The sequence below is a fragment of the Meriones unguiculatus genome (assembly GCF_030254825.1).
Source record: "Meriones unguiculatus strain TT.TT164.6M chromosome X unlocalized genomic scaffold, Bangor_MerUng_6.1 ChrX_unordered_Scaffold_31, whole genome shotgun sequence".
Classification (NCBI taxonomy): Eukaryota; Metazoa; Chordata; class Mammalia; order Rodentia; family Muridae; genus Meriones; species Meriones unguiculatus.
This window is the reverse complement of record NW_026843707.1, coordinates 4,739,853-4,766,793: the sequence shown is the minus strand read 5'-3', so window position 1 is coordinate 4,766,793 and position 26,941 is coordinate 4,739,853. Positions and strand designations below refer to the sequence as shown.

At 36.2% G+C, this 26,941-nt stretch overlaps 1 protein-coding gene across 7 annotated transcripts in view; it reads left to right on the top strand.

The window, feature by feature from the left end:
* Window positions 1-26,941, top strand: part of Dmd (dystrophin) — a 2,365,055-nt gene that overhangs the window by 619,936 nt on the left and 1,718,178 nt on the right. For all 7 annotated transcript variants that reach the window (XM_060376797.1, XM_060376795.1, XM_060376794.1 and 4 more), the window contains exon 12: window positions 11,589-11,739. In XM_060376797.1, the coding sequence (XP_060232780.1) occupies window positions 11,589-11,739 (151 nt within the window). The remainder of the gene's footprint in view (window positions 1-11,588; window positions 11,740-26,941) is intronic.

Genomic DNA, 26,941 nt, shown 5'->3' with positions numbered 1-26,941 from the left:
AAAGAAGAAAAAAAAATGAAACTTCCAACTGTGGAAGCACAAGAACACAAGTATCATAGAGACAGCAGGAGGTATTTCTCCTAGGTGAATAAACTAATTAATCTGATAGAAAAAAAAGCAACATGTAGAGAGCAAAAGAGATTTACTGGTGTTTCATTGAGGACTATTAAAGATAAGCACAGCAAGTTCCATCAACTTTTCTGATAATTGTGGTTATGATATGCAGGAGAAAATTAAAACCTTTGTGAGAGTTAAGGGAAAATGAAAGAAAATCAGTAAGGAGGCCAAGTGAAGCTATGTTCATGTTCACATGATTAACAGGAGGAGACATATGAATAGTATCTGGAATTAAACACAAGCTATAACATGAAAAATCATTATGAATTATAATCAACACTTTGGAGAAAATATGTCTTCCAAAAATATGGTTCTGTATTTTCAAAAATACTGCCTGTTTCAATCATGAATTAGATAACATATGAGGTATTGGGTAGATAAAATGTGATGGTGAATAAATAGGTGGAGTGTTTGCTCAAAAATTAACTAAGTAACAAACATATTGCTGTTTTAAAAAGATTATAGAGACAGCTGTAAACTTTGATTTAAAATTTCAAGCAATAACCATCATAACATGCATGATGTAAACTCTTGGGTTTAATTTTATATCACAGCTCTCTATATTATTGCTATGTAATATATATAATTATATATTATATTATTTATAAATAAATAAATGATTATCATTTTACCGCTTGGTGCTTATGTGCTGTGTTTACAGATTTAAGCAATCCTAGGAATAGAACATATGAATCACCTGAGAACTTGCGGTAAAGTGCAGAAATTTTGTCTTATGTCTCATCTGTAGACTCAGAATCTGAAATTTAACAAAATACCAGATGATTTCAAACCATCTCTGAGAATCGCTGATCTAACTTAAATACTTTGAAAAGTATAGTCATAATCCTTTGTAGACATATGTATAAACCAAAACTTTGATTAAATAAATTATAACTTCAGTCACTATCTTTATATCAATTAGGATGAAACAAATAATTTATTCCTTCAAAGTTTAAATATGGTTTCACTGATATTTCTTTCAGACCTCAAAAGTTAATGCCATTTTACACGGTTGATTTCTAAAATAGAAAGACTCCAAAATATCAAGAATATACAAAAAGGACAACATATGACCACAGACATTTTATTGCTTACAGGATGCATTATAAACAACAGTTTTAACATGTTTTAATGTGAAAATAGGTCAAGTACATGGTACATGTGGAGTGATTCTTTTTTTCTAATAATGAAAATAATATGGACTAATGGAATAAAATATGGATATCCCTTGTTATACTAATATATTGTAGACCAATCTTAGAGTTTTAATTGCAAGCTGAAAATCTGAATATCTAGACTGTATTTAAACTAGAGTATAGCACTTTTAGAAGAATGCTTTCACCTGAAGATAAATAACACTAATTAGCTAACTAAGTTTACTCATGCATTCATCCATCTAAATGACATTTATTATCTGCTATATTCCCAACAATGATTTAGTTACGTACAAAACAACTTTCTCTTTTGAATACAAAGTTTTATGTTATCATATGACACTAGCAGATGATAAAAAGGAAAAGAAAGTAAGGAATATATGCAGAATGTTAAGTATACTTGTTCTTTCAAAACAGAAAACACCTTTCAGAAAGAAAATTAATTACAAACACTAAACAAAAGTATGTGAGATACAAGCTGTGAAGATAGCTCAGTCAGTGGGAACAGGCAAAGATAATTGTCCTAAAGTAGAAGCAATTAAGGAGTAGAGTTGAAATAGTATGCCCACTTGACCTAGGTAAAATGACTGTGCTCTGATTTATAACTAATTCAGATTAAATTTAAATTAATGAGCTAATAAAGAAAAGCAGATCTAGTACAAAAAGACTAAGTAAATTAACTCTGATATATAAGAATTTTATTTATATCTCGTGCTTAATTGATATTTGTCATAATATTTACCAGCTTAAGAATTATTATTCTAGTCAATTAGGTCTCATCAGGAGTGGCTGCATTGTCTTCTTCTGTGGCCTGGTAATGCTACTTCCCCCTCAGGGGGAGGTAATTAAAGAGCAGGCCAATCGGTTTATGTCAGAGACAGTCCCTGTTCCTATTACAATGGAACCCACTTGGATACTGAGCTGCCATGGGCTAAATCTGTGCAGGGGTCTTAGGTTATCTCCATGCATAGTCCTTGGTTGGAATAGCAGTCTCAGGAAAGACTCCTGTGCTCAGATGTTTTGATTCTGTTGCTCTTCTTGTGGAGTTCCTGTCCTCTCCAGATCTTACTGTTTCCCACTTCTTTCCTAAGATTCCCTGCACTCTGCCCAAAGATTGCCCATAAGTCTCAGCATCTACATTGATAGTCTGCAGGGACAACGCAGCCACTCCTGATGAGACCTAATTGACTAGGATCAGAAGGAAGGAAAAGGAGTCCTCCCCTATCAGTGGCCTTGGAGAGGGGCATGCATGCAGAGGGTGGAGGAAGGGAGGGATTGGGACAGGAGGAGGGAGGGAACCATGGGGGGTATACAAAGTGAATAAAGTGTAATAATATAGAAAAAAATGAAAAAAAAAAGGATGTACAGGAGCATCAAGAGGTCTTTGAATTTGCCTCTATTATAATTTGATTAGTAGGTAATTTTGAAATGTAGAGAATAATGATATTAAACTGAATAAATAATTATAAGTATCAAAAAAAGAATTATATTATTTTTAATTTTTATATTAATTACAGTTTATTCACTTTATAGCCCCCTCCTTCACTCCTTCCCAATCCTATCCTTACTTCTTCATGCACTCCCATGCCCCTCTGCAAGTCCACTGACAGGGAAGTTCCTCCTCCCTTTCCATCTGACCCTATCCTATACAGTCTCATCAAGACTGACTGTATTGTCTTCCTCTGTGGCCTGGCAAGGCTCCTGCCCCTTCAGGGGGAGGTGATCAAAGAGCCAGCCACTGAGTTTGTGTCAGAGACAGTCCCTGTTCCCCTTACTAGAGAACACACTTGGATACTGATCTGCCATGGGATACATATGAGCAGGGGTTCTAGGTTATCTCCATGAATGGTCCTTGGTTGAAATATTAGTCTCAGAAAAGACTCCTGTGCCCATATTTTATGGTTCTGCAGCTCTCTTTGTTGGAGCTCTTGTCACCTTCAGGTCTTTATATCTCCCTCTTCTTACAAAAGATTCCCTGTACTCTGTCCAAAGTTTTCTTATGAGTCTCAGCATCTGCTTTGATCCCCTGCTGAGTGGAGTCTTTCAGAGTCCCTCTGTCATAGGCTTCTGTCTTGTTCCCTGCTTTCCCTATCTTCCAATGTCCATCCCATTTAACTTTCTGATTGAGGATTAAACATCTTATCCAGGGTCCTCTTTCTTGATTAGCTTCTTTAGGTGTACAGATGTTAGTATGTTTATCTGTTGTTATTTGTCTAGTATACACTTATATATATAAGTGAGTATATACTGTGTGTGTCTTTCTGCTTCTGGGTTACCTCATTCAGAATGATCTTTTCTAGATCCCACTGTTTGCCTGCAAATTTAATGATTTCCTTGTTTTTAATTGCTGAGTAGTATTCCATTGTGTAAATGTACCACAATATCTGTATCCATTCCTCCTTTGTGGATTGTTTCCAGGTTCTGGCTATTACTAATCAAGCTGCTATGAACATGGTTGAACAATGTCCTTGATCTGTACTTGAGCATATTTGGATATATGCCTAGGAGTGGTATCGCTGGATAATGAGAAAGTGCTGTTACTAATTGTCCAAGATAGCACCAGATTGAATTTCAAAGTGGTTGTACAAATTTCCATTCCAACCAGCAATGGAAGAGGGTTCCTGTTTTTCCACATCCTCTCCAGCATGTTGTCATTTGAGTTTTTGACCTTAGCTATTCTGATGGGTGTAAGGTGAAATCTCAGAGTTGTTTTCACTTGCATTTCCCTGATGACTAAGGACCTTAGCATTTCTTTAAATGTTTCTCTGCCATTCTATATTACTCTACAGAAAATTCTTTGTTTAGGTCTCTAGCCCTCCTGTATACAAAAGAGAAAAGGGTTGAGAAAGAAATTAGGGAAACAACAACCTCCTCAACAGCCACTAAGAATATAAAGTACCTTGGTGTTACTGTAACCAAGCAAGTAAAAGACCTGTTTGAAAAAAAAATCACGTTTCTGAAGAAAGAAATTGAAGATATCAGAAGATGGAAATATCTCCCTTGCTCATGGATCGGTAGGATTAACAGTAAAAATGACTGTCCTCCCAAAAGCAATCTACTGATTCAATGTAATTCCCATCAAAATACCAACATAATTCTTTACAGACCTTGAAAAAAAAAGTATTCAACTTCATATTGAAATACAAAAAACCCAGAATTGCCACAATGATCCTGTACAACAACAGATCATCTGGAGGTATCTCCATCCCTGCTCTCAAGCTGTACTACAGAGCAATAGTAATAAAAACTCCATAGTACTGGCTTAGAAACAGAATGTTGGATCAAAGGAACAAAATAGAAGGCCCAGAAATAAACCCATATACTTACAGATACTTGATTTTTGACAAAAAAGCCAAAACCATACAATGGAAAAAATACATCATTTTTAAAAAATGGTGTTGGTCTAACTGGATGTCTGCATGTAGAAAAATGCAAATAGTTCCATATTTAGCACCCTGAACAAAACTAAAGTCAAAGTGTATCAAAGCCATCAACATAAAACCAAACACACTAAATGTGTTAGAAGAAAAATTGAGGAAAGATCTTGAACTCATTGGTACAGGAGAAAACTTCCGGAACAGAACACCAACAGCACAGGCTCTAAGAGCAACAATCAATAAATGGGACCTCCTGAAACTGAAAAGCTTCTGTAAAGCAAAGGACACTGTTGTCAGAACAAAACGACAGCCTACAGACTGGGAAGGATCTTCACCAAACCTATATCTGATAGAGGGCTTATATCCAGAATATATAAAGAAATCAAGTAATTAAAAAATAATTTTTAATATCCACTTTGGCCAAACATTTTACCATACCCTTCATACTGGCAAATTTATCCAAGCTGAGAATGGGCTTGTATATCAAAGAATCTGACTTCATAAAGTACTTATCTTTCTTGGTAATTTTTAATTCTACTTCTCTATGATTTCATATCTATATATATCTTTAACCTTTATTAGTAAAATATATCATAAATGGTTACATTTTGTTATATATTTCAAGTAATTTTATAATGTGTATGTGTAAATCTTGATAAATGTTAATTGTATCTTGAAACATTGGCAAATATTAATAAAAGTATTATTTTTATATTAATAATGTTTTTAGAAAATGGAAATTAAAAATTCCTAGGGTTCTACACACTTAAATTCGTGATCACGTCCCTTGAAAATATCATATGACATAATGAAATAGTGTATAGATAAGAATGTTGAAATGATAGTTTGAAATAGTGTATAGATAAGAATGTTGAAATGATAGTTTGTGATTGATCTCAGTCTAAGCATCTGTCAACAAGTTGCTGTGCTGTCTAGTATTACATGCAATAACCATATTTCCAATAGAAATTCAACTTCTCAGTCATGTTTCCTATATTAGGAACATTCAGTGACCTTGCAGGATTAGTGGCCATCAAGAAACACATGGTATATACTTACTTACAAGTGGATATTAGACCTATAATATAGAATAAACATATTAAAATAGGAAAAGAGAATATGTCATTTCAGTAGTGCTTTTAGAAAATACGGTATTCCTTCATTCTACCACAGATTCTCTAAAATAAACTTAGGGTTTCCAGTAATTTCCTTTAGGCTGATATCACATAACACTTGCAGAGTAGTTTATGAGGCAAGAGAATTATCTCTAAAAATGTTTTTGTGCAACTGAACTTCAAAGTCAGATCTATGCACATGCTAGGCTTGAACTCATCACTTAGACACATCCTACAATGGTGTTTTGAAGGCAAGGTCTGGAGGTTTATTGCAGGTTGAACTTAAATTATAATGCTTCTGCCTCTGCCTCCTGATTGTGGTATTACAGGTGTGTTCCCAACTGACTATAACAAAATGTTAGCAACTAGGACTCTAGATGGGTTTTAATTAAAAGCATAAACTCAACAATAAGTTACAACATTGTTTTTCAAAGTCTGATCTAAGAACCAACAATTTATTTATTCTTTTGCATGGGGATTAGTAGAAAGCTGGAATTTCAGCTCTCATCAAGTGACTGCTGACTTAAAACCTGAGTTAATTCATTGAATAAACACTGAGATGGATTTTATTTATCTTATAGAAAAACTCATTCACTTGTGGACAGATTTTAGAGCCCTTTAAGTCCCTTAATTCTATCCTGCCTACGTTCAGGTCCTTTAAGTTACTTTTTTGCTTTACATAAACATATTATATGTATATGTAGATATTATACATAGTATAACATATATGTGCAAATTAAATATATGATTATTAAGTACATATAATACATTTTCTGATACAATATAATCTGATCCCAGTTGTGTCTACCTAAATATTTCCAGATACTCCACTCACATCCCTACACACACAATGCTGTGTTCTTTTTTTTTTCCCCTTGGTAAACAGCCAGCCAAAGAAAGAAAACAAAAATCTACCAGACCAAAAAATTAAATAAATAAAAAGCAAGAATGAATAAAAATAAATAACACACACATAACAATTATTTAAAAAAACACAAAATTGGAAACCATGATGTATAGACAAAAGGCCATTTACCCTGATATCTAAAACTCATAAAGACTCGACAATGACAGAAAATTACAGAATATCTCTTATAAACACACATGCAAAAATTCTCAATAAAATACTTGAAATCGAATTTAAAAATATACATGGTGAGTAGGTAGGCTTCATCCCAGATTTAGGGTTATGTCAACAATATAAATTGATAAATTTAATCTACCACATGAACAGACTGAAAGATAAAAATTAATCATCTCATTGGATGCAGAAAAGGCATGGACTAAATCTAATATTCTTTCATGATCAACATTCTAGAAAGATTAGGGACATACTTCAACAGAGGAAACTTTTTTTGTTTGTCCTTAATGATTAAATGACTGAATAATGTTTGCAACTATACTTACACTCAAATCATTAACAGACTTTCAATGTTATTTGGCCTTCAAAATTTTATGATAGTTGCAATATCTTCTTAGAAATCTGTACTTAATCTTCCTTGACTTCTACTTCACTTTCTAAATTGCAAATGTTAAAAAATGAAAGCAAAACTGATGAAAACTCTTCCTGTGAATGATAGCTTTCACTTTGAGAATTTGACAGTTTTCTCAATTACATCCTTATCTTTAATATAATGTTTGTAACAATGAAAAAGTAAAATTGTCTCATGGCAATCATGCTTTTAGTTGATACATATGGAAATTTTAATTTCCATGGAAAAAAGATTTAAAATGTCAATAGTTTTATGTACTTCCAATCAATAAAATGTTTGGCCCATAACAGAAAAAAAATAATTTAAAGTTATGAACACAGAATTGGGTCACAGTAGGTTAAAAGGAATTGCAGTGATTTTCTTTTTTTTAACTGTTTTATTATCATTTATTACAATTTATTCAATTAGTATCCCAACTGCAGCCCCTTCCTTCATCTCCTCCCATTCCTACCCTCCTTCCCTCTTCTTACCATATGCACCTACCCTAGTCCAATAATAGTGGAGGTTCTACACCCCTTCTAACTGACCATAGCATACCAGGTCTCATGAGGACTAGTGCATTGTCTTCTTCTGTGGCCTGGTAAGGCTGCATCCTGCAGGAGGATGAGAGCCTGCCATTGGGTTCAGGCCAGAGACAGCTTTTGTTGCCCTTACTAGGGAACCTACTTGGAGACTGAGTCTATGGGCTAAATAGGATGTGGAGTTTTAGGTCCTGTCAATGCATTGTCCTTGTTTGGGGTTTCATTTGCTTCAGGGCCTCCAGGGCCCAATATTTTTGTCTCTGTTGGTCTCTTTTTGGAGCTTGTCGCCCCTCCAGGTCTTTCAATCTTCCCATTCTTTCATAAGATACCAAGCATTCTGCCCAAATTTTAGCTATAATACACAGCCTCTGCCTTGATACCTCCATCACTTGAGCCTTTCAGAGGCCCTCTGTGGTAGGCTCCTGTTCTCTTCCTTGTCTTCTCCTGTTTGTGATGTCTTTTGCATTTGCTCTTCTGAATAGGGATTGAGTATCTTCCCTGGGGTTTTCTTTGTTGTTTAGCTTTGTTAGGAGTATAGAATTTCATGCGTTTATCATATATTATGTGTCTAATATCCATATGTGAGTATATATGTGTGTCCTTCTGTTTCTGGATTACCTCACTCAAGATGACTTTTCTAGTTGCCATCATTTGCCTGCAAATTTCATGATTTCCTTGTTTTTAATAGCTGAGTAGAATTCCACTGTGTAAATGTACCAATAGTTCTGTATCCATTCCTCTGTTGAGGGACACCTAAGTTGTTGCCAAATTCTGGCTTTTCCGAATAGAGCTGCTGTGAACATGGGTGAGGAAATGTCCTTGTTTTATAGATATGCAGATTTCTTTTTTTTTTTTATGTTTGTAGTTCTAAGATTTTGGCAATTTGGAATTTTTTTTTAATTTTATTTTTCCTTTTAGTTACATTTTGTTAACTCTGTGTCCCAGCTGTATCCCGCTCCCTCATTCCCTCCCCAACCTCACACTCCCTCCCTGGTCTCCTCCCTGCCCCTTTCAAATATATACCTAGGAGTGGTATAGCTGGATCTTTAGGTAACACTATTCCTAATTTTCTGAGAAAGCACTGGATTGACTTAAAAGTGGTTGTAAAAGTTTAGATTCCCACCAGCAATAATAATAATAATAATAAAAAGACAAATGTGGTGAGAAAGAAATTATGGAAACAATTCCATTAAGAACACAACATAAATAACATAAAGTACATTGGTGTGACTCTGACCAAGCAAGTGAAAAACCTGTATGAAAAATTTCAAGTCTCTGAAGAAAGAAATTAAAGAGGATATCAGAAGATATAAAAAAAACTCCCTTGCTATTGGATTGGAAGGATTAACATAATGAAAATGACCATCTTACCAAAAGCAAACTACAGATGAAGGTCTCATCAAATACCAAAACAATTCTTTATTGACCTTGAAAGAAAAATTCTCAATTTCATATGGAAAAACAAAACAAAACAAAAAACTCAGAATAGCTAAAACAATATTCTACATTAACTTACCTTCTCAAGGTATCTCTATCTCTGATCTAAAGCTGTATTATAGAGCAACAGTAATAAAAACTGAATGGTACTATGGTATTTGCAAAGAAAGAGTCTGGAGGATCAATGGAATCCAATAGAAGAGCCAGAATTAAACTCACACATTTATGTACACCTGAATTTTGACAAAGAAGCCAAAGCAATAATATAATGGGAAAAAGATAGCATCTTTTTCTAAATATATTTATTATTTATTAAAATTTATTCAATTTGTATCCCAGCTGTAGCCTCCATCCTTTTCCCCTCCCAAATAGCCTTCCCTCCCTCATCTCCGCCCATGCCCCTTCCTCAGTCCACTGATATGGGATGACCTCCTCCCTTTCATCTGACCCTATCTTATCAAGACTGTCTTTTGTAGTTTTCCTTTGTGGCCTGGTAAGGCTGTTCCTCCTCACAGAGAGGTGAACAAAGAACCAACCAGTGATTTCATGTCAGGGACAGTCACTGATCCCCTTACTAGGGAGCATATTTGGAAACTGAGCTGTCACGGACTACAATAACATAGCATCTTTAAAAAAATGGTGCCTGTCTAACTGGATGTGAACATGTAGAAAATGCAGATAGATCCATATTTATCACCCTGCACAAATGTAAAATCTAAGTGGTTTAAAGACCTCAACATAAAACCAGACACATTAAATCTGTTAGAAGAAAAAGTGTGGAAGAGCCTTGACCTCATTTGCACAAGAGACAACTTCCTGAACGGAACACCAACAGCAGAGGCTCTAAGATCAGCAATGAATACATTTGACATCTAGAAAGTGAAAATTTTCTGTAAATCAAAAGAGAGTATAGTCAGAACATAATGAAAGCCTAAAGACTGGGAAAAGATCATCACCAAAGCTATATCTGACAGAGGGCAAATATATAGAAAATATAAGGAACTCAAGAAGTTAAACACCAAGAAACCAAGTTATCTCAATTAAAAAATGGGGTAAATAAACAGATTTCTCAATAGAGGAATATTGAATAGCAGAGAAACTTTTAAAGAAATGCTCAATATCCTTAGTCATTAGGGAAATGTAAATAAAAACAACTATGAGATTTCATCATACACATATCAGACTGGCTAAGATAAAAAACTAAAGTGATAACACATTCTGGAGAGGATGTGGAGAAAGTGGAACCCTCCTCCTCTTTGCTGAAGATGTTTTTCAGCTTAAGGTGATCTTTGGTAGAATTTTTCGGTTCACTCATGTATACTATCATATAACCTTTGAATAGTGAAACTTTTAGCTTTTTTTTTTTCCTTTACAATTAGGAATCCCTTGATCTCCTTCAGTTTTCTTATTGCTCTAGCTAGGACTTCAAGTACTATGTTGGAGAGAAATGGAGAGAATTCCTTGTCCTTGATTTCAGTGGTACTGATTTAAGTTTCTCTCTGTTTACTTTGATGTTGACTATAGGCTTGTTGTATATTGCCTTTACTATAGTTAGGTATGTGTTTTATCACTGATCTTTGCAAAACATTAATCATGAGTTGTTTAAATTTGGATCTTTGTCAAATGCTATATTGGAATCAAAGGAGATGATCATGTGTTTTTTTGTTTTGTTTTGTTTTGTTTTGTTTTGTTTTCCTTTCTGTTTGTGTATGTGGTGGATTACTTTGTTGGATTTCCATATAATGAACCACTCTTGCATGCCTGGGATTAAGCCTACTTGTCATGGTGGATGATATCTTTTATGTGTTCTTAGATTCCAATTACAATTATTTTATTGAGTATTATGCATCAATGTTCGTAAGAGAGATAGGTCTGAATTTTCCTTTTTGTTGGGTGTTTCTGTGGTTTAGGTATCAAGGTTACTGTGGCCTCACAGAATGGATTTGGTAATGTTCCTTCTGTTCTTATTTTTTGGAGTAGCTTGAAGAATATTGGCAGAAGCTCCTCTTTGATGATCTGGTATCAATCTGCTTTGAAACCTTTAAGCTCTGGGCTTTTTATTGGCAGGGAGATTTTGATGAATGCTTCTATTTCATTGTGGGAAATTAGACTGTTTAACCGAGTAACCTGCTATTGGTTTAACTTTAGTGAATGGAATCTATCAAGAAAATTGTCCATTTCGTTTAGATTTTCAAATTTTGTGGCATATAGGCTTTTGAAGTAAGACCTAATTATTTTTTTTTTTTATTTCCTCACGGTCTGTAGTTATGTCCCCCATTTTGTTTCTGAATTTGCTGATTTGGATGGTTTATCTCTGCATTTTTGTTTATTTGGATATTATATATATATCTGTATATATATATTAATTTTTTAGATTACACAAAGTTCTAATGGATCTCCAGAATCAGAAATTAAAAGAGCTAGATGACTGGCTAACAAAAACTGAAGAGAGAACAAAGAAAATGGAGAGAGAGCCTTTTGGACCTGATCTTGAAGACCTAAAATGTCAAGTACAGCAACATAAGGTTTGTTGACATTATATTATTTACTTTCCCATCTATTAAACCCTTTGTGTGTGTGTGCATGTGTGTATTCCATATAGTTGTGAGCACAAATGGTAACTTGTAAATAAGATAGGCAGCTTATAGTCAATAATTTAAAATAAATTTGTCTTTTTTTCAGTCATTATTATTGCCCTGTATTGATTATGTACTCATCCAATATTTGGGTGTTATCAGTGTGATAATTTAAAGAGTTGGGACTTTTAAGAGTTTATTGAAACTTGTGGGTTCTATCTACATCAATAAGATTAAGGCCTATATAAAAAGAGGTGTCATCTACATCAATAAGATTAAGGCCTATATAAAAAGAGGTGTCCCTATCAGTGGACTTGGGGAGGAGCATGCATGCAGAAAGGGGAGGAAGGGTGGGACCGGGAGGGGCTTATGGGGGGATACAAAATGAATAAAGTGTAATTAATAATAATAATAAAGAATATATATATATTCCAAAAAAAGAGGTGTCATGCAGCATTTGGTTATAATTGTACAATCCATATAAGAACAAAAGAAGATCTTAAGAGATGTCACCTTAATCGTGGCTTCCAAGACTTAAAAATGTGGAGAGAAAAATATTTGTGTTTTTTGTAATCAATTCTATCTCAATTCTATCTATATTTTGTTATATTTTTATCTTATGCAACATAAAAAGGAATTACTTTTAAAAAGTTATTTTTTTAAGTTCCAGTTAATTCATTTTGTATCCTAGCTGTAGCCCCCTCTCTAACACCCTCCCAATCCAACTCTCCCTGCCTCATCTCCTCTCATGCTCCTCCCCAAGTCCACTGATAGGGAGGCCTTCTCTCCTTCCATCTTACACTAGCTATCAGATCTCATCAGGACTGGCTGCATTGTCTTCCACTGTAGCCTGGTAAGGCTGTTACAGCCCACACCTCAGGGGAAGGTGATAAAGATACACCCACTGAGTCCATGTCAGAGACAGTGCCTGTTCCCATTACTAGGGAACCCACTTGGTGACTGAGCTACATTGGGATACATCTTAGCAGGATTCTAGGTTATTTCCATTTATGATCCTTGGTTGGAGTATTAGTCTCAGAAAAGATGCCTGTGCCCAGTTTTTTTTTTTTATTCTGTTGCTCTCCATGTGAAGCTCCTGTCTCCTCCAGATATTTCTATCTTGGCCTTCATTCATAAGATTACCTGCACACTGCCCAATGTTTGGCTATGAATCTCAGCATCTGCTTTGATACCTTGATGGGAGGAGTCTTTCAGAGTCCCTCTGTGGTGGTTCCAGTCCTGTTCTGTTTTCTCTGTCTGCCAATGTCCATCCCATTTGCCTTTCTGAGTGAGGATTGATTATCTTACCCAGGGTCCTCCTTCTTGCTTAGCTTCATGAGGTATGCAAATTTTAGTATGTTTATCTTATATTATATATCTAATATCCACTTAGGAGTGAGCATATATCCTGTGTGTCTTTTTGCTTCTGGGATATCTCAGTCAGGATGATCTATTCTAGTTCCCATCATGTGCCTGCAAATTTCATGATTTCCCTGTTTTTAATCCCTGAGTAGTATTCCACTGTGTAAATGTACCCCAATTTCTATATCCATTCCTCAGTTGAAGGACATCTGGGTTGTTTCCTGATTCTGGCTATTGCAAATAAAGCTGCTATGAACACGGTTCAGCAAATGTCCTCTTTGTGTACCTGAACATTTTTTTGATAAATGCTTAGGAGTGGTATAGCTGGATCTTGAGGAAGTTCTATTCCTAAATGTCTGAGAAAATATCAGAGTAATGTCTAAAGTGGTTGGACAAGTTCACATTCAGACCAGCAACGGAATAGTGTTCCCCTTTCTCCACATCTTTGCCAGCATATTTTGTCACTTGAGTTTTTGATATTAGCCATTCTGATAGATGTAAAGTAAATTCTCATGGTCATTTTGAGTTACATTTCCCTGATGACTAAAGATGATAGGCATTTCTCTAAGTGTTTCTCTGTCATTCAATATTATTGTATTGAGAATTTTCTGTTTAGCTCTGTACTCATTATTTAATTGGATTTCTTGATTTATTTCTGTTTAACTTATTGAATTTTTTTATATATTTTGGATATTAACCCTGTGTCAGTTATAAGGTTGGTGAAGATCCTTTCCCAGTCTGTAGACTGTCTTTTTGTTTTGATGACAGTGTCCTGTCCTTTACATAATTTTTTTGCTTCATGAGGTTTCCATTTATTAGTTGCTGATCTTAGAGCCTGTGATTTTTATATTCTGTTCAAGAAGTTTTCTACTGTGCCAGATGAGTTCCAGACTCTTACCAAATTTTTCTTGTAACAGGTTTAATGTGTCTGGTTTTATGTTGAATTCTTTGATCCACTTGGAATTTAGATTCATGCAAGGTGATAAACATGTGTCTATTTGTATTTATGTTCATGTAGACATCCAGTTGGTTCAGCACCATTTGTTGAAGATGCTCTCTTTTTTTTTCCATTGCATGGTTTTGAATTCTTTGTCAAAGATCAAATATTTGTAAGTGTGTGAGTTTATTTGTGGGTCTTCTATTTAATTCAATTGATCCATTTTGTTTCTATATCAGTATCATGCAGTATTTATTACTATTGCTCTGAGATCAGCTTGAGATCAGAAATAGAAATTTATTACTATTTATTATTATTGCTCTGAGATCAGCTTGAGATCAGAAATGGAAATACCTCCAGACACTGTTGCTTCACAAGATTGTTTTAGCAATTCTAGTTTTTTTCCATATAATGTTGAGATTTGTTCTTTCAAGGTCTGTAAAGAACTTTGTTGCTACTTTGATGAGAACTGCACTGAATCTGTAGATTGGTTTTGGCAAGATGGCCATTTTCACTATGTTAATCCTACAGACCCATGAACATGGAAGATCTTTCCATCTTCTGATATCTTCTTCAATTTCTTATTTCAGATATTTGTTTTTTTTTTTCAAACAGGTCTTTCACTGGCTTGGTTAGAGTCATATCAAAACACTTTATGTTAGTTGTGGCTATTGTGTAGGGTATAGTTTCCCTAATTTCTTCTCAGTAGGGTTACTGATATTTTTTGAGTGAATTCGGTATTCAGCCATTTTGTTGAAAGTGTATCTGGTTTAATTATTGGTGTCACTCATGTATACTATCATACCATATGCAAATAGTGATACTTTTACTTCTATCTTTCTGATTTCTATTCCTTTAATCTCTTTTATTTTTCTTATTGCTTTAGCCAGGACTTCAAGTAATATGTTCAAGACATACAGAGAGAGTGGAGAGCATTGCCTTGTCCCTGATTTCAGTGGCATTGATTTAAGTTTCTCTGTATTGAATTTGATGTTGGCTACAGGCTTGCTGTATATTGTCTTTATTATGTTTATGCATGTGCCTTGTATCTCTGGTCTCTCCAAGACTTCAAACATGAATGGGTGTTGGATTTTGTCAAACTGTTTTTCAGCATTTAAGGAGATAATAATGTTGTTTTTCTCCTTCAGTTTGTTTATCTGGTGGATTACATTGATGATTTCCATATGTTGAACTACCCCTGCATGGCTTGGATGAAGCCTACATCATTGTTATGATGTATGATATTTTTGTTGTGTTCTTGGATTCCATTTACAAGTATTTTATTGTGTATTTTTGCATTGATGTTTCTAATAGAGATAGGTCTTACATTCTCTCTTTTGTTTTTTTTTTGTGTATTTTAGGTATCAAGTGGACTGTGACTTCATAGAATGAGTCTGATTTAGTTCCTTCTCTTTCTATTTTGTGGTATACTTTGAAGAGATTTGGAGTCAGCTCTTCTTTGAAGTTATGGTAGAATTATGGTCTGAAAACTCGTGGCCCTGGGTTTTTCTTTTTAAAGCAGACTTTTCATGACTACTTCTATTTCTTTGGGTGATATAGGACTAGTTATTCTATTAACATGATCTTGATTTAACTTTGGTTAATTTAATTGATCAAGAAAATTGTCCATTTCCTTTACATTTTCAAATTTTGTGGCTTATTGGCATTTGTAGTAATACCTAAAGATTTTTTGGATTTCCTCAGTGTCTGTCATTATGTCCCCCTTTTTCTTTCTGATTTTGCTGATTTGGATAGTTTCTCTCTGCTTAGTTATTTTGCATAAGGGTTTATCTATGTTATTGATTTTCTCAAAGAGCCAGCTCTTGGTCTCATTGATTCTTTGAATTGTTTTCTTTGTTCCTAATTCATTGATTTCAGCTCTGAGTTTGAATATCTCTAATCATCTACTCTTCTTGGGTTTGTCTTTTTCTTCCTTTTCTAGGGGTTTTATGTGTGCCATTAAGTTGCTTGCATGGGATGTCTCAAACTTCTTTCTGGAGGCATTTAGTGCCATGAACTTTCCTGTCAGCCTTGCTTTCATTGTGTCCCATAAGTTTGAATAAGTTGTGACTTCATTTTCATTAAAGTTTATGAAGTGTTTAATTTCTTCCGTGACTAAGCTGTGGATGTTCTGGCACTATTCCTTGGTACAATGTGTATGTGCAAGTGGCCCTGAATATCTCAGTGGCCTACAGGCCTATTATACTGTCCTCCTGGTATTCAGATCTGTCTGGACTTCAGAAATTAATTGCCTGGACCCCACTGGTAGATCCACAGAAAAGGGGCTTCAATGTTGAGAATACTGTCAAAACGATCACTATTTTGTCCACAGTAGGGTGTGGGGAGGAGGGATCTGATATCTGACTGTAGCATAGAGGGACCCTGGATCTGGGGCTCTTCAAGCATTCACTTGAAGCTGCACCTACTTGCTTGCAAGCCTAATCGGAAAGCGGAAGGGATCCCCCTCCTATCTACTTTCAGATTTTGGCCTACAGGTGCAAATGAGAGTACAGGAGATCTATCAACTTAGTGGTGTCCACTGTTTAGCCACTGGGAAGGGAGGCTTATACTTGGGGTAGCTGCCTTTGTGGTCTCAGTCACAGAGCATGAAAGCTCCTGCTTGGACTAGTCACTGCCCTGCAACAGCCACAGCCATGGGTGGCCAGCCTTTGCTCTTTCAGTCACAGAGGGTGGAGATTCTTGCTTGGGCAACTCTGCTTCCTTTGCAGAGAAGGGAGACCAGTGCTTGGGACAAGGGGAAGTGCAGGGGGATTGAATATTCCCCACTCTCAGTCCCTGGAGCTGTCCAGGGGTGACCTGGATCCAAACTGTCACAGTTCCTGGGTTGTCTCCTCTCACCCAGGTAGCTTCACTGTGGATATTCTCCCTTCAGCTGCCTCTCCACTCACCAATTTCAGAGTTTTGGATCTTATGCCCCTCAGATACTGTGCAAGCCATCTTGCAACAACTTAAAGAGGAATTTCTTTTTTTTTAATTTAATTTTATTTTTTATTCTTATTTACATTTTATTAACTCTATATCCCAGCTGTATCTGGCTCCCTTATTCCCTCCCAATCCCACCCTCCCTCCCTCATCTCCTCCCTGCCCCTTTCCAAGTCCACTGATTGAGGAGGACCTCCTCCCCTTTCATCTGACCCTGTTTTATCAGGTATATCCAGAGTCCTCCTCTGTGGACTAGCAGGACTGCTCCTCCCTTGGGGGATGAGGAGGTCAAAGAGCCTGCCATTGAGTTCTTGTCAGAAATAGTCCCTGTTCCCCTTACTATGGGAAACCAATTGGTTACTGAGCTACCAGGAGCTTCATCAGAACAAAGGTTCTAGGTTATATCCATACATGGTCCTTGGTGGAGTGTCAGTCTCAGAAAAGACCCCTGTGCCCAGATATATTTGGTCCTTGTGGAGCTCCTGTCCTTTCAATGTCATACTAACTACCTTTCTGCCGAAGGTTTGGTTATGAGACTTAGTATCTGTTTTGAAACACTGTTAGGTAGAGTCTTTCAGATGCCTTCTGCAGTAGACTCCTGTCATACATCCAATGCACATCCCTTTTGTCTTTCTAAGTGAGGACTGATCATCTTACCCCATGTCTACATTCTTGTTTATCTTCTTTAGGTGTATAGATTTCATTATGTTTATCATGTCTTGTAGGTCTATATAAGCGAGTATATACCATGTTTGTCTTTCTCCTTCTGGGATACTTCATTCAGAATGATCTTTTCTAGATCCCACCATTTGCCTGCAAATTTCATGATTTCCTCCTTTATGATTGCTCAGTAGTATTCCAGTGTGTAAAAACACCACAATTTTTGTATCCATTCCTCTGTTGATGGACATCTGGGTTCTTTCCAAGTTCTGGCTATTACAAATAAAGCTGCTACAAACATGGTTGAGCAAATGTCCTTGTTGTGTACTTGAACAAACTTTGGGTATATGCCTAGGAGTGGTATAGCTAGGTCTTGAGGAAGCACTATTCCTAATTATCTGAGAAAGCGCCAGATTGACTTCCAAAGTGGTTGCACCAGTTTACATTCCCACCAGCAATGGAGGAGGGTTCCCCTTTCTCCACAACCTCTCCAGCATGTGTTGTCACTTGAATTTTTCATCTTGGCCATTCTGATGGGTGTAAGGTGAAATCTCAGGGTCGTTTTGATTTGCATTTCTATATTCAAAATTATTTTCACTTATTACTTGAAGAAGAAAATACCTAGTGTGTTAAATAATAATTTTTTTTCTTTAAGACATTTTTCAGTAATTACCCAAATATATATTGATATATTATATATAAGATTTTACTATCTATACATTTATTTTTAGTTCACAGTTATTTAAAACAGATGAAACTTTTTTAAAAACATTAGCAACTGTAACACTGTTTTGCTATAAAACACAATATTTTTTAATATTAAGAGTTTTTGCCAAAAATATTTATTTATTTAGATATACATTTTCTGGTTAGTGGAAATATTTTGGTGCTTCCTTGGTTTCTCCTCACTGTGATTGAGATCACATGTTTTTGTTGTTGTTATTGTGTGTGTGTGTGTGTGTGTGTGTGTGTGTGTGTGTGTACGTATGACTGTGTGTATATACACAAATCTGGTCCAGAAGTCTAGTGTGGTTCATTCTAAAATGAACTATTCAGTTTTTATATTTGTTCTGGATTTTTTAGTTAAAGTAAGATCTGACCTCCTCTTGCTCTATGAGTACAGTCAAAGAGCCAGAACATTTGTGACTACCCTAAACCAGAGCCACAGCAGTTGCAAATGGAACATAAGAAACATCAGTAAACTGGAGTTTTAGATCAACGACTATTTTTCTTATTTGTATATCTTCAATTATTTTTACTGGAAATTATATTTTTGGTGCTGTATTTTTAAGGCCTGAACTTGGTACTCTGTATAAAATTTTCATTATAGTTAGTCATGTCATCGAAGATCTTATTATTCTGACAATTACCTGAAATGCTTTACACTTTTCTTTAGAAGAGATTAATTGAATGGAAGGGAAGATATTTGACTAATATTGTCGTAAAATCTGAACAGATTGTGTGTTACTGGAAAAAAAGCCATTTTCAATTAGTATAAAATTGCTTTATGGAAATAATATGAAGCAAATCCAAAATGAATATATGCAAGTTTATTATAGAACATGTTATATCTAACACATATTCAAGTAAAACAAATAATAAGATTTAGAAAAGTGAGCTCACAGGCTCAGGGTGAAACCAACTCTTGGTTCTTACCATTTGTACATACCTTGAGAAATTTGTATTCATAAAATAAAGCACTGGAAAGACACATGGTAGAAAAAGCACACAATGAAATAATTTATGTTAAGCTTCCATGCTTTATATTTTTAGGTAAATGAGTTCAAATTAATGCCTAATTGAAATAATCTTTAATTCATTTTATTCCTTATGACAGCAAAGTACATCATTAACATCCCTCTTTCTGTATTATCACATTTCCTATTCTGTATAATATTTATTGTGTATTTAACTATCAGTCATCAGCCTTGAATCCTTCGACTATCTCTATTTGTTGTTTTTTTAAATATTTTTTCTTTTTACTGTAAAGTATGTATTTTTCTCACATAATACATGCTCATCATGTTTTCCCCTCCTTCTACTCCTTCCAGTTCATCCTCACTTCATGTCCTATCTAGATTCACCCCTTACTGGTTTTCATTAAAGGGGAAAAAAGGTCTGTTTTCCTATACTTTTTTTTTTTTTGCAAAAGTAGGGATCAACCTCATAGAATTACATATAAAGAACAATTATAGATAGGAAAATTAATAGAAAGACTAGTTTTGGTAGTAAGGGCTGATTGAAATTTTTATCTGATCATAAGACACATGTTCCTTAACTGAAAAGCTACACAAAAATATTGTAAGTCTTGTAAGTGCACCATGACTATCATAGACACACTTGCAGACATTTTCTAGGGGCATCTTTTGCTCTTTAATTTCAATAGCACTTCAATACAAGATATTTCAGTGAACCTGCCAATTTGCTATTTAAAATATATTGGTTGTTACTCTTAAAATCAACCAAATGGTTAACTCTGGATTGCTGTATTTTAACTGGTTGCAAATTTTGAAAAAGAAAAGTAAAACAAACCCATAGACAGCTCAGCCTCCTTGGGGGTCTCCTAGAAAGTAGAAGCAGGGAGGGGCTCTCATGAACTTAGTTTCCTACTCCTTGATCACCTCCCCCTGGGAGGTGCAACCTTGTCAAGTCACAGAGGAAGACAAAACAGCCAATCCTGATGAGACCTGATAGGCTAGGGTCAGATAGTTGGGGAGGACAACCTCTCAGTGGACTATGGGAGGGACATAGTGAGGAAGAGGGAAGGTGAGTGGGGCTAGGAGCACAGGAATGAGAGCATTATGACCTGGATAAAAAATGAATTAACTGTAACTAATAAAACAAACCAACAAAACAACCAACCAAACAAAACCCCAAACCCTTCCTATTCTGTATCTCTCACTGCTTCTTTGAAGACAACATTTAGAGGATTGCTTTGGATCTCAGGTATCCAACACAGACTCTCTGAGGACTGAATACATTGAAACTCTAAAACATGTGAGAAAACACTAGGTCTAGAAATCTCTGTGTAAGAGGTGTAATGTTTTACTGATGTTCATAAGGAATTTTCTCTTAGATTAATAGGGATGTTATGAAGGAGGAATAGCCTTCTGTGGGTTGGAGAGTTCATTAATTACAAAGGAATTTTTATATTGAGAGAAAATTCCCATGAAAAGGAAAAAGTGTCACTACAGAATTTTGTCCTGTGGTAGTCAAAGAGACATGGGGTTTTAGTTACCTAGCTGGACATCAAAGGCTCTTCAGAGCAGATTTTTGAAGATTTTCTCAATGACATCAACAAAATCTTCACAGATCATTAAAATATGAAGCTATAAATGTAATATGCACTATAATCAGACTCCAGCAGATGTTCTGTGTTAAATGCTAATTAATAAAAACCAAATAACCTATTAGAAGTTCAGTCACCTATCCTTTCTTTGAAGTTAATTTCAAGCATTTTAGATGTCAAGATTGTGAAATATCCTTGTCTGTTGACCTTTAAAATTATCTAGATGTTCATGTCACAGAAAAGGTTTGGTGTAATCCCAAGGAAAGTAAACTGACCTTTCGTTTCATTCCACTGCATCCCAGTAGCTCTGAACAAACACACATTAAATCTTCTGGGTGTGGGGAAGAATACAGAAACCAACAATCTCTGAAATCCTTCTCAAGCATCTCACAGAACAGGATGCCAGATAGAGACAGAATAAAGAACAATTACTTGAGGCACAGTGAAGGAAATGTTGTAAGAATTAATAGTGGTGGTCTTTTGGGATAAAGGAAATGAAGTTTGAAAGCTGAGGTGTGTTTTGTCTATATCATCTGCTAAAATTCTACATCACCAAAGATAGAAGATATTTGTTTCACTGTGGAGAATCATATACATGAGCTAGGCAGCTTTCATTTTTCTATGTGTCATAAGGGACCACCACAGCTCTGAAATTAAAATAAAATGATGAGCAATTTAGAAAAATCTTAATTTTGTGGACATTATGTCTACTAAGAGAAATAATATCAAAAAAGTAGGAAGCAAAAAGATATCTTAGAAGAATATTTCAACAGGTATGTACAGCCTGAAAAAAATAGATTTAAGAAACATTTTGGAGCTCAACAGCTGAGCCAACAGGCCTAGAATTAGAGAATGAGCAGAGAGCTTTAAATAACAGACTCTGAGACTAGGCAATTGTAATATCAGAGTTGGAAATGAGGAAGTAGGCAATAAAAAATTCAGTATTTGGGAGGAGGGTGAGTCAGAAAAGCCTTGACAATGTAATAAAATCAGATACTACTTTTAGTGCTTAGCAAGCTCTCTTCCAACCTAAGGATGATTACAATTACACATCCTTACCCTTGGAAAGTCCCATTAGAATTTTTATCTTTTGCCCCTGTAAGTACTTAATGAAATTTTGATGCTTATGGAAGTAAAGATAAACAATATGCTCAGGACAAGAATACCATACTATAACCAGAGAACCCAAACTCATCTGTGTTTCTGCAATGGCTAGCAGAATACTTAAGAAATAATTGCTTAGAAACCGTTTTATTATAACACATGTTTTGATAATTCTCACTATTTCACTTCATAAACTCTCCTCACCAATGCTATCTTTCTGACAGGGGCAAACAAATTTGCCAACTGAAGTAGGCAATAAAAAATACGTGTAGCTGTAAAAAGCAACTCATAAAGATGAGAAAAGAACATTTCTACAAAGTAACTTACACTGATCTATATCTTGTTTATTTGTTAGTTTTTCTTCTTTTTCCTCATCCCAGTTTGATTTCCTTGTGCAAGTACCTTCAATGATGTTTAGTATAGAGTCTTTTTTCACAGCAATATTATCTTCACTTAAATACATTGGATGTAAAATAAGAGGAATAGTGTCACTTTCATGCATACTATATAATAGAATGTTTATAGTACTGTTTTAAATTTTAAATCTAGTTTTAAAAACAAGTGATTTTCTATCAATATATTAAGTAGTAGATTTTAAAGATAGCTCCCTGTTCTAGATAATGTCCTTCATTATTGTAACAATAATAATGATAGACATGTTCTTATGTGTCCCAGCTTTTACTCTCTTAACAACTGTACATAGGTTCTTTCTAGTTATGATTGCAAAATGATTGAATCCTTTATTTTTAATGTTCTTTATTTCATTCTTTTCATTAATTAATTTATTTACTTTATACCTTGCTCATAGCTTCCACTCCCTCCTATTTTCCCAGGCACTTCATCTTACCTTCCATCCTCCCATTCTCTTCCTCCCCTCCCTCTATCCCCACTCATATTTTAATGGTATCCTCTAGCTCTATAATTTCAGCACACTGAGGATATTTATTAATTAAAATGTATGAACTATGATTAACAAAGATATCAGGAATAAGTTATTATAGTTAGAGGCGCTATTTTTACTGCATTTGGCTTATGAAAAAGATGATTATATGTACATATCCCACAATAAAATACCCATTTCTTTGCCACTTCCTAGCATCATTAAATGCTGTGCCAGCTGGTTCCGATGTATTTTCTCATTTAATAACAGTGCTAACCTAGTGCTAGGGAGAGTATGAGATATAAACAAATCTTTATTATGGGATTCCACAAAGTAATATCACCAGGAACCAGTAGGTTCCCAATTTTCTCTTTACCTTCCATTATTATACAGTTAAAATTGAATTCCAGAGAGTCATAGCGTGAGGGTCATCAACGGGCACAGGCACCCAGTGAGGCATGCAAGTAACCAGGGCATACCTAAATTTACTAGCATTCCAGCATTGGGCAAAAAAGCAAGTATCATTACCACAATTACTTGGCTCTATCTGGCTAATAATGAATAAAAATGGGGGATATAAACAAACAGGTGTGGGCTTATAGGAAATATTATGAGAAGCCTTAACCCCCTCGTTGCAACATCCTGCGTCAGTTCTAGAACTAGCAGTGGTGGTGTCCGAGGTCTGAGTAGGTTCAGGAGACCATTGCCCCCAGGGGCGAGACGTGCTCCATGCCAATTGACTAACTCCATGTTTTCCTCCACTTTTGAAAGTCATTTAAGGTTCTTAAATTATTTTTCCCTTTTTTTTTTAAATTTTTCATCAATTACACTTTATTCATTCTGCATCCCCCCATAAGTCCCTCCCTCCTCCCCTCCCAATCCCACCCTCCCTCCTCCCTCTGCTTGCATGCCACTCCCCAAGTCCACTAATAGGGGAGGTTCTCCTCTCCTTTCTGATCTTAGTCCATCAGTTCACATCAAAAGTGGCTGCATTGTCCTCTACTATGGCCTGGTAAGGCTGCTCCCCCCCAGAGGGAGGTGATCAAAGAGCAGGCCAATCAGATTATGTCAGAGGCAGTCCCTCTTCACATTACTATGTAACCCAATTGGACTCTGAACTGCCCTGGGCTGCATCTGTGCAGGGGTTCTGGGTTATCTCCATGAATAGTCCTTGGTTGGAGTATGAGTCTCTGGGAAGTTCCCTGTGTTCAAATTTTCTTGTTCTGTTGCTCTCCTTGTGGAGACCAGCTCATGCCTTAGTTGTACATAAAGGAATTAATGCTCAACTAAAAGGAAGCTTGATGGTGTTCAATCAGAGGATTGACCTCTTGCAGGAGCAAATTGATACCCTATGGCAAATCGTTCAACTTGGCTGTCAATGAAAATATGCTGGACTTTGAGTCACTAGCATATAACATGAGAAATTTTCCTGTGCTGCAAATCTGTCTAAACAATTGTCGAGCTATATTTTAGGTAATTGGACTGGAGAATTCGCTACTACGATGGAGCAGCTGAGAGTGGCCATTGTCACAGTAAATTCTACCAGAGTGGACGCAGGACTAGCCACAGGATTATCATCATGGATTGCTGCAGCCATGAATCATCTGAAGGAATGGGCGGGCATGGGAGTGTTAGCAGGCCTTCTGGTGTTGGTCTCCTTGGTTTGCCTGTGGTATATATGCAAGATTAGAGTCTCACAACAGTGTGATGCAGCCATGATCATTCAGGCCTTTACAGCCATTGAAGCAGGACATTCTCCCCAAGCATGGTTGGATACCATAAAAAGCTAAAATGTTACGCTCAGGATGCGAGGCTAAGCACTGCACTCAGGGTCAGCCGCTTTGGACCCAGAGAAGAGCATGTCTGGTTGCATGCGGGTTGATGCCCCAGGTCCCGCCTCTGAGAAAAAGGTATCGGACGGGTCTGATGCTCTTTGGGTGGATGACACCTAAATGAACATCGGTACAAAGTCCCAATTTATTTCTAATATCAGAGATCAGACCTCTACTCTTGCCTGATGTGTCTAAAACAAAAAGGGGGAACTGTAGAGAGCTGCGGAATGCTATGCCTTAAAGATGGAGCTGGTTTCTGCCTTCCACCTTCCCAACGGTGAGTGCTCTCTGTCACGAACAATTCCACATTTGGCTAAGGCTGAGGATCTGGCCTGCTTCCATGTATGTGGACCTATCTGCATTGCCCACGTGGCACGCCTGGGTTGGCTACCCAGAGGCTATTTAAGCTGTGGGCTGGCTTTCCCCAGGGTCCGAGGATTGTTCAAGGTTCCTGAATAAACTGCATTGGAAAAAGAAAAAATAAAATAAAAGAAAAAAAAAGAAATACAAAACCTTAAAAAAAAAAAAGGTCTGTACACATGAAATTTAAAATATATAGATCTTTATTAAAAAAAAAATTGAATTCCAGAACCCAAGAGGTCTCTCTACCAATGCTTCATGAACATTTCAGGGCAGCACATTCACAAAGGTCCCAGGTTTTTGGTTTTTATTTTTAAATTTGTGAAAAAAAAATATTTTTTTCTTTTTTAATTTTTATTAATTACAATTTATTCAATTTGTATCCCCCTGGTCCTCCCTTCCTCCTTACCTCCCAATCCCACCCTCCCTCCTTCTTCCTTACCCATGGCCCTCCCCAAGACCACTGATAGGGGAGAACCTACTCTCCTTCCTTCTGATCCTAGTCTATCAGGTCTCATCAGGAGTGGCTGCATTGCCTTCCTCTGTGGCATGGTAAGGCAGATTCCCCCTCAGTGGGAGGCGATCAAAGAGCAGGCCAATCAGTTCCTATCAGAGAGAGTCCCTGTTACCATCATCATGGAACTCACTTAGACACTGAATTTCCATGAGCTACATCTCCAGGTATTACTATCTCCCCCTTCTTTCATAAGATTCATTGCACTCTGCCCAAAGGTTGTCTATAAGTCTCAGCATCTGCTTTGATACCCTACAAGGTAGAGTCTTTCAGAGGCCCTTTGTGGTAGGCTCCTGTCCTGTTCCCTGTTTTCTCCCTTTTCTGATGTCCATCCTCTTGGCCTTTCTTAATGGGGATTGAGCATCTCAGCCAGAGTCATCCTCCTTGATTTGTCTCTTTAGGTGTACAGATTTTAGTATATTTATCCTATAATATATATCAATATCTGCATATGAGTGAGTATATACCCTGTGTGTCTTTCTGCTTCTTGCATACCTCACTTAGGATGATCTTTTCCAGTACCCACCATTTCTCTGCAAATTTCATGATTTCCTTTTTTTTATTATTGCTGAGTAATATTCCATTATGTAGATGTACCACAATTTCTGTATCCATTCCTCAACTGAAGGGCAGCTGGGTTGTTTCCAGCTTCTGGCTATTACAAATAAAGCTGCTACAAACGTGGTTAAGCAAATGTCCTTGTATACTTGAGCATATATTGGGTATATGCCTAGCATTGGTATAGCTGGATCTTGAGGAAGCACTATTCCTAATTGTCCAAGAAAGCTCCAGATTGATTTCCAAAGTGGTTGTACAATTTTACATTCCCAACAACAATGGAGTAGGGTTCCCCTTTCTCAATATCCTCTCCAGCATGTGTTGTCACTTGAGTTTTTCAGCTTAGCCATTCTGATAGGTATAAGGTGAAATCTCAGGGTCGTTTTGATTTGCATTTCCTTGATGACTAAGGACACTGAGTATTTCTTTAAGTGTTTCTCTGCCATTTGATATTCCTCTATTTAGAATTCTCTGTTTAGCTCTGTACCCCATTTTTAATTGGATTAACTGATTTGTTCCTGTTTAACTTCTTGAGTTCTTTATAAAATCTGCATATTAGCCCTCAGTCAGATATAGCATTGGTGAAGATCCTTTCCCAATCTGTATGGATTCTTTTTGTTCTGACGACAGAGTCCTTTGCTTTACAGAAGCTTTTCAGTTTCATGAGGTCCCTTTTATTGATTGTTGACACTAGAACCTATGCTGTTGGTGT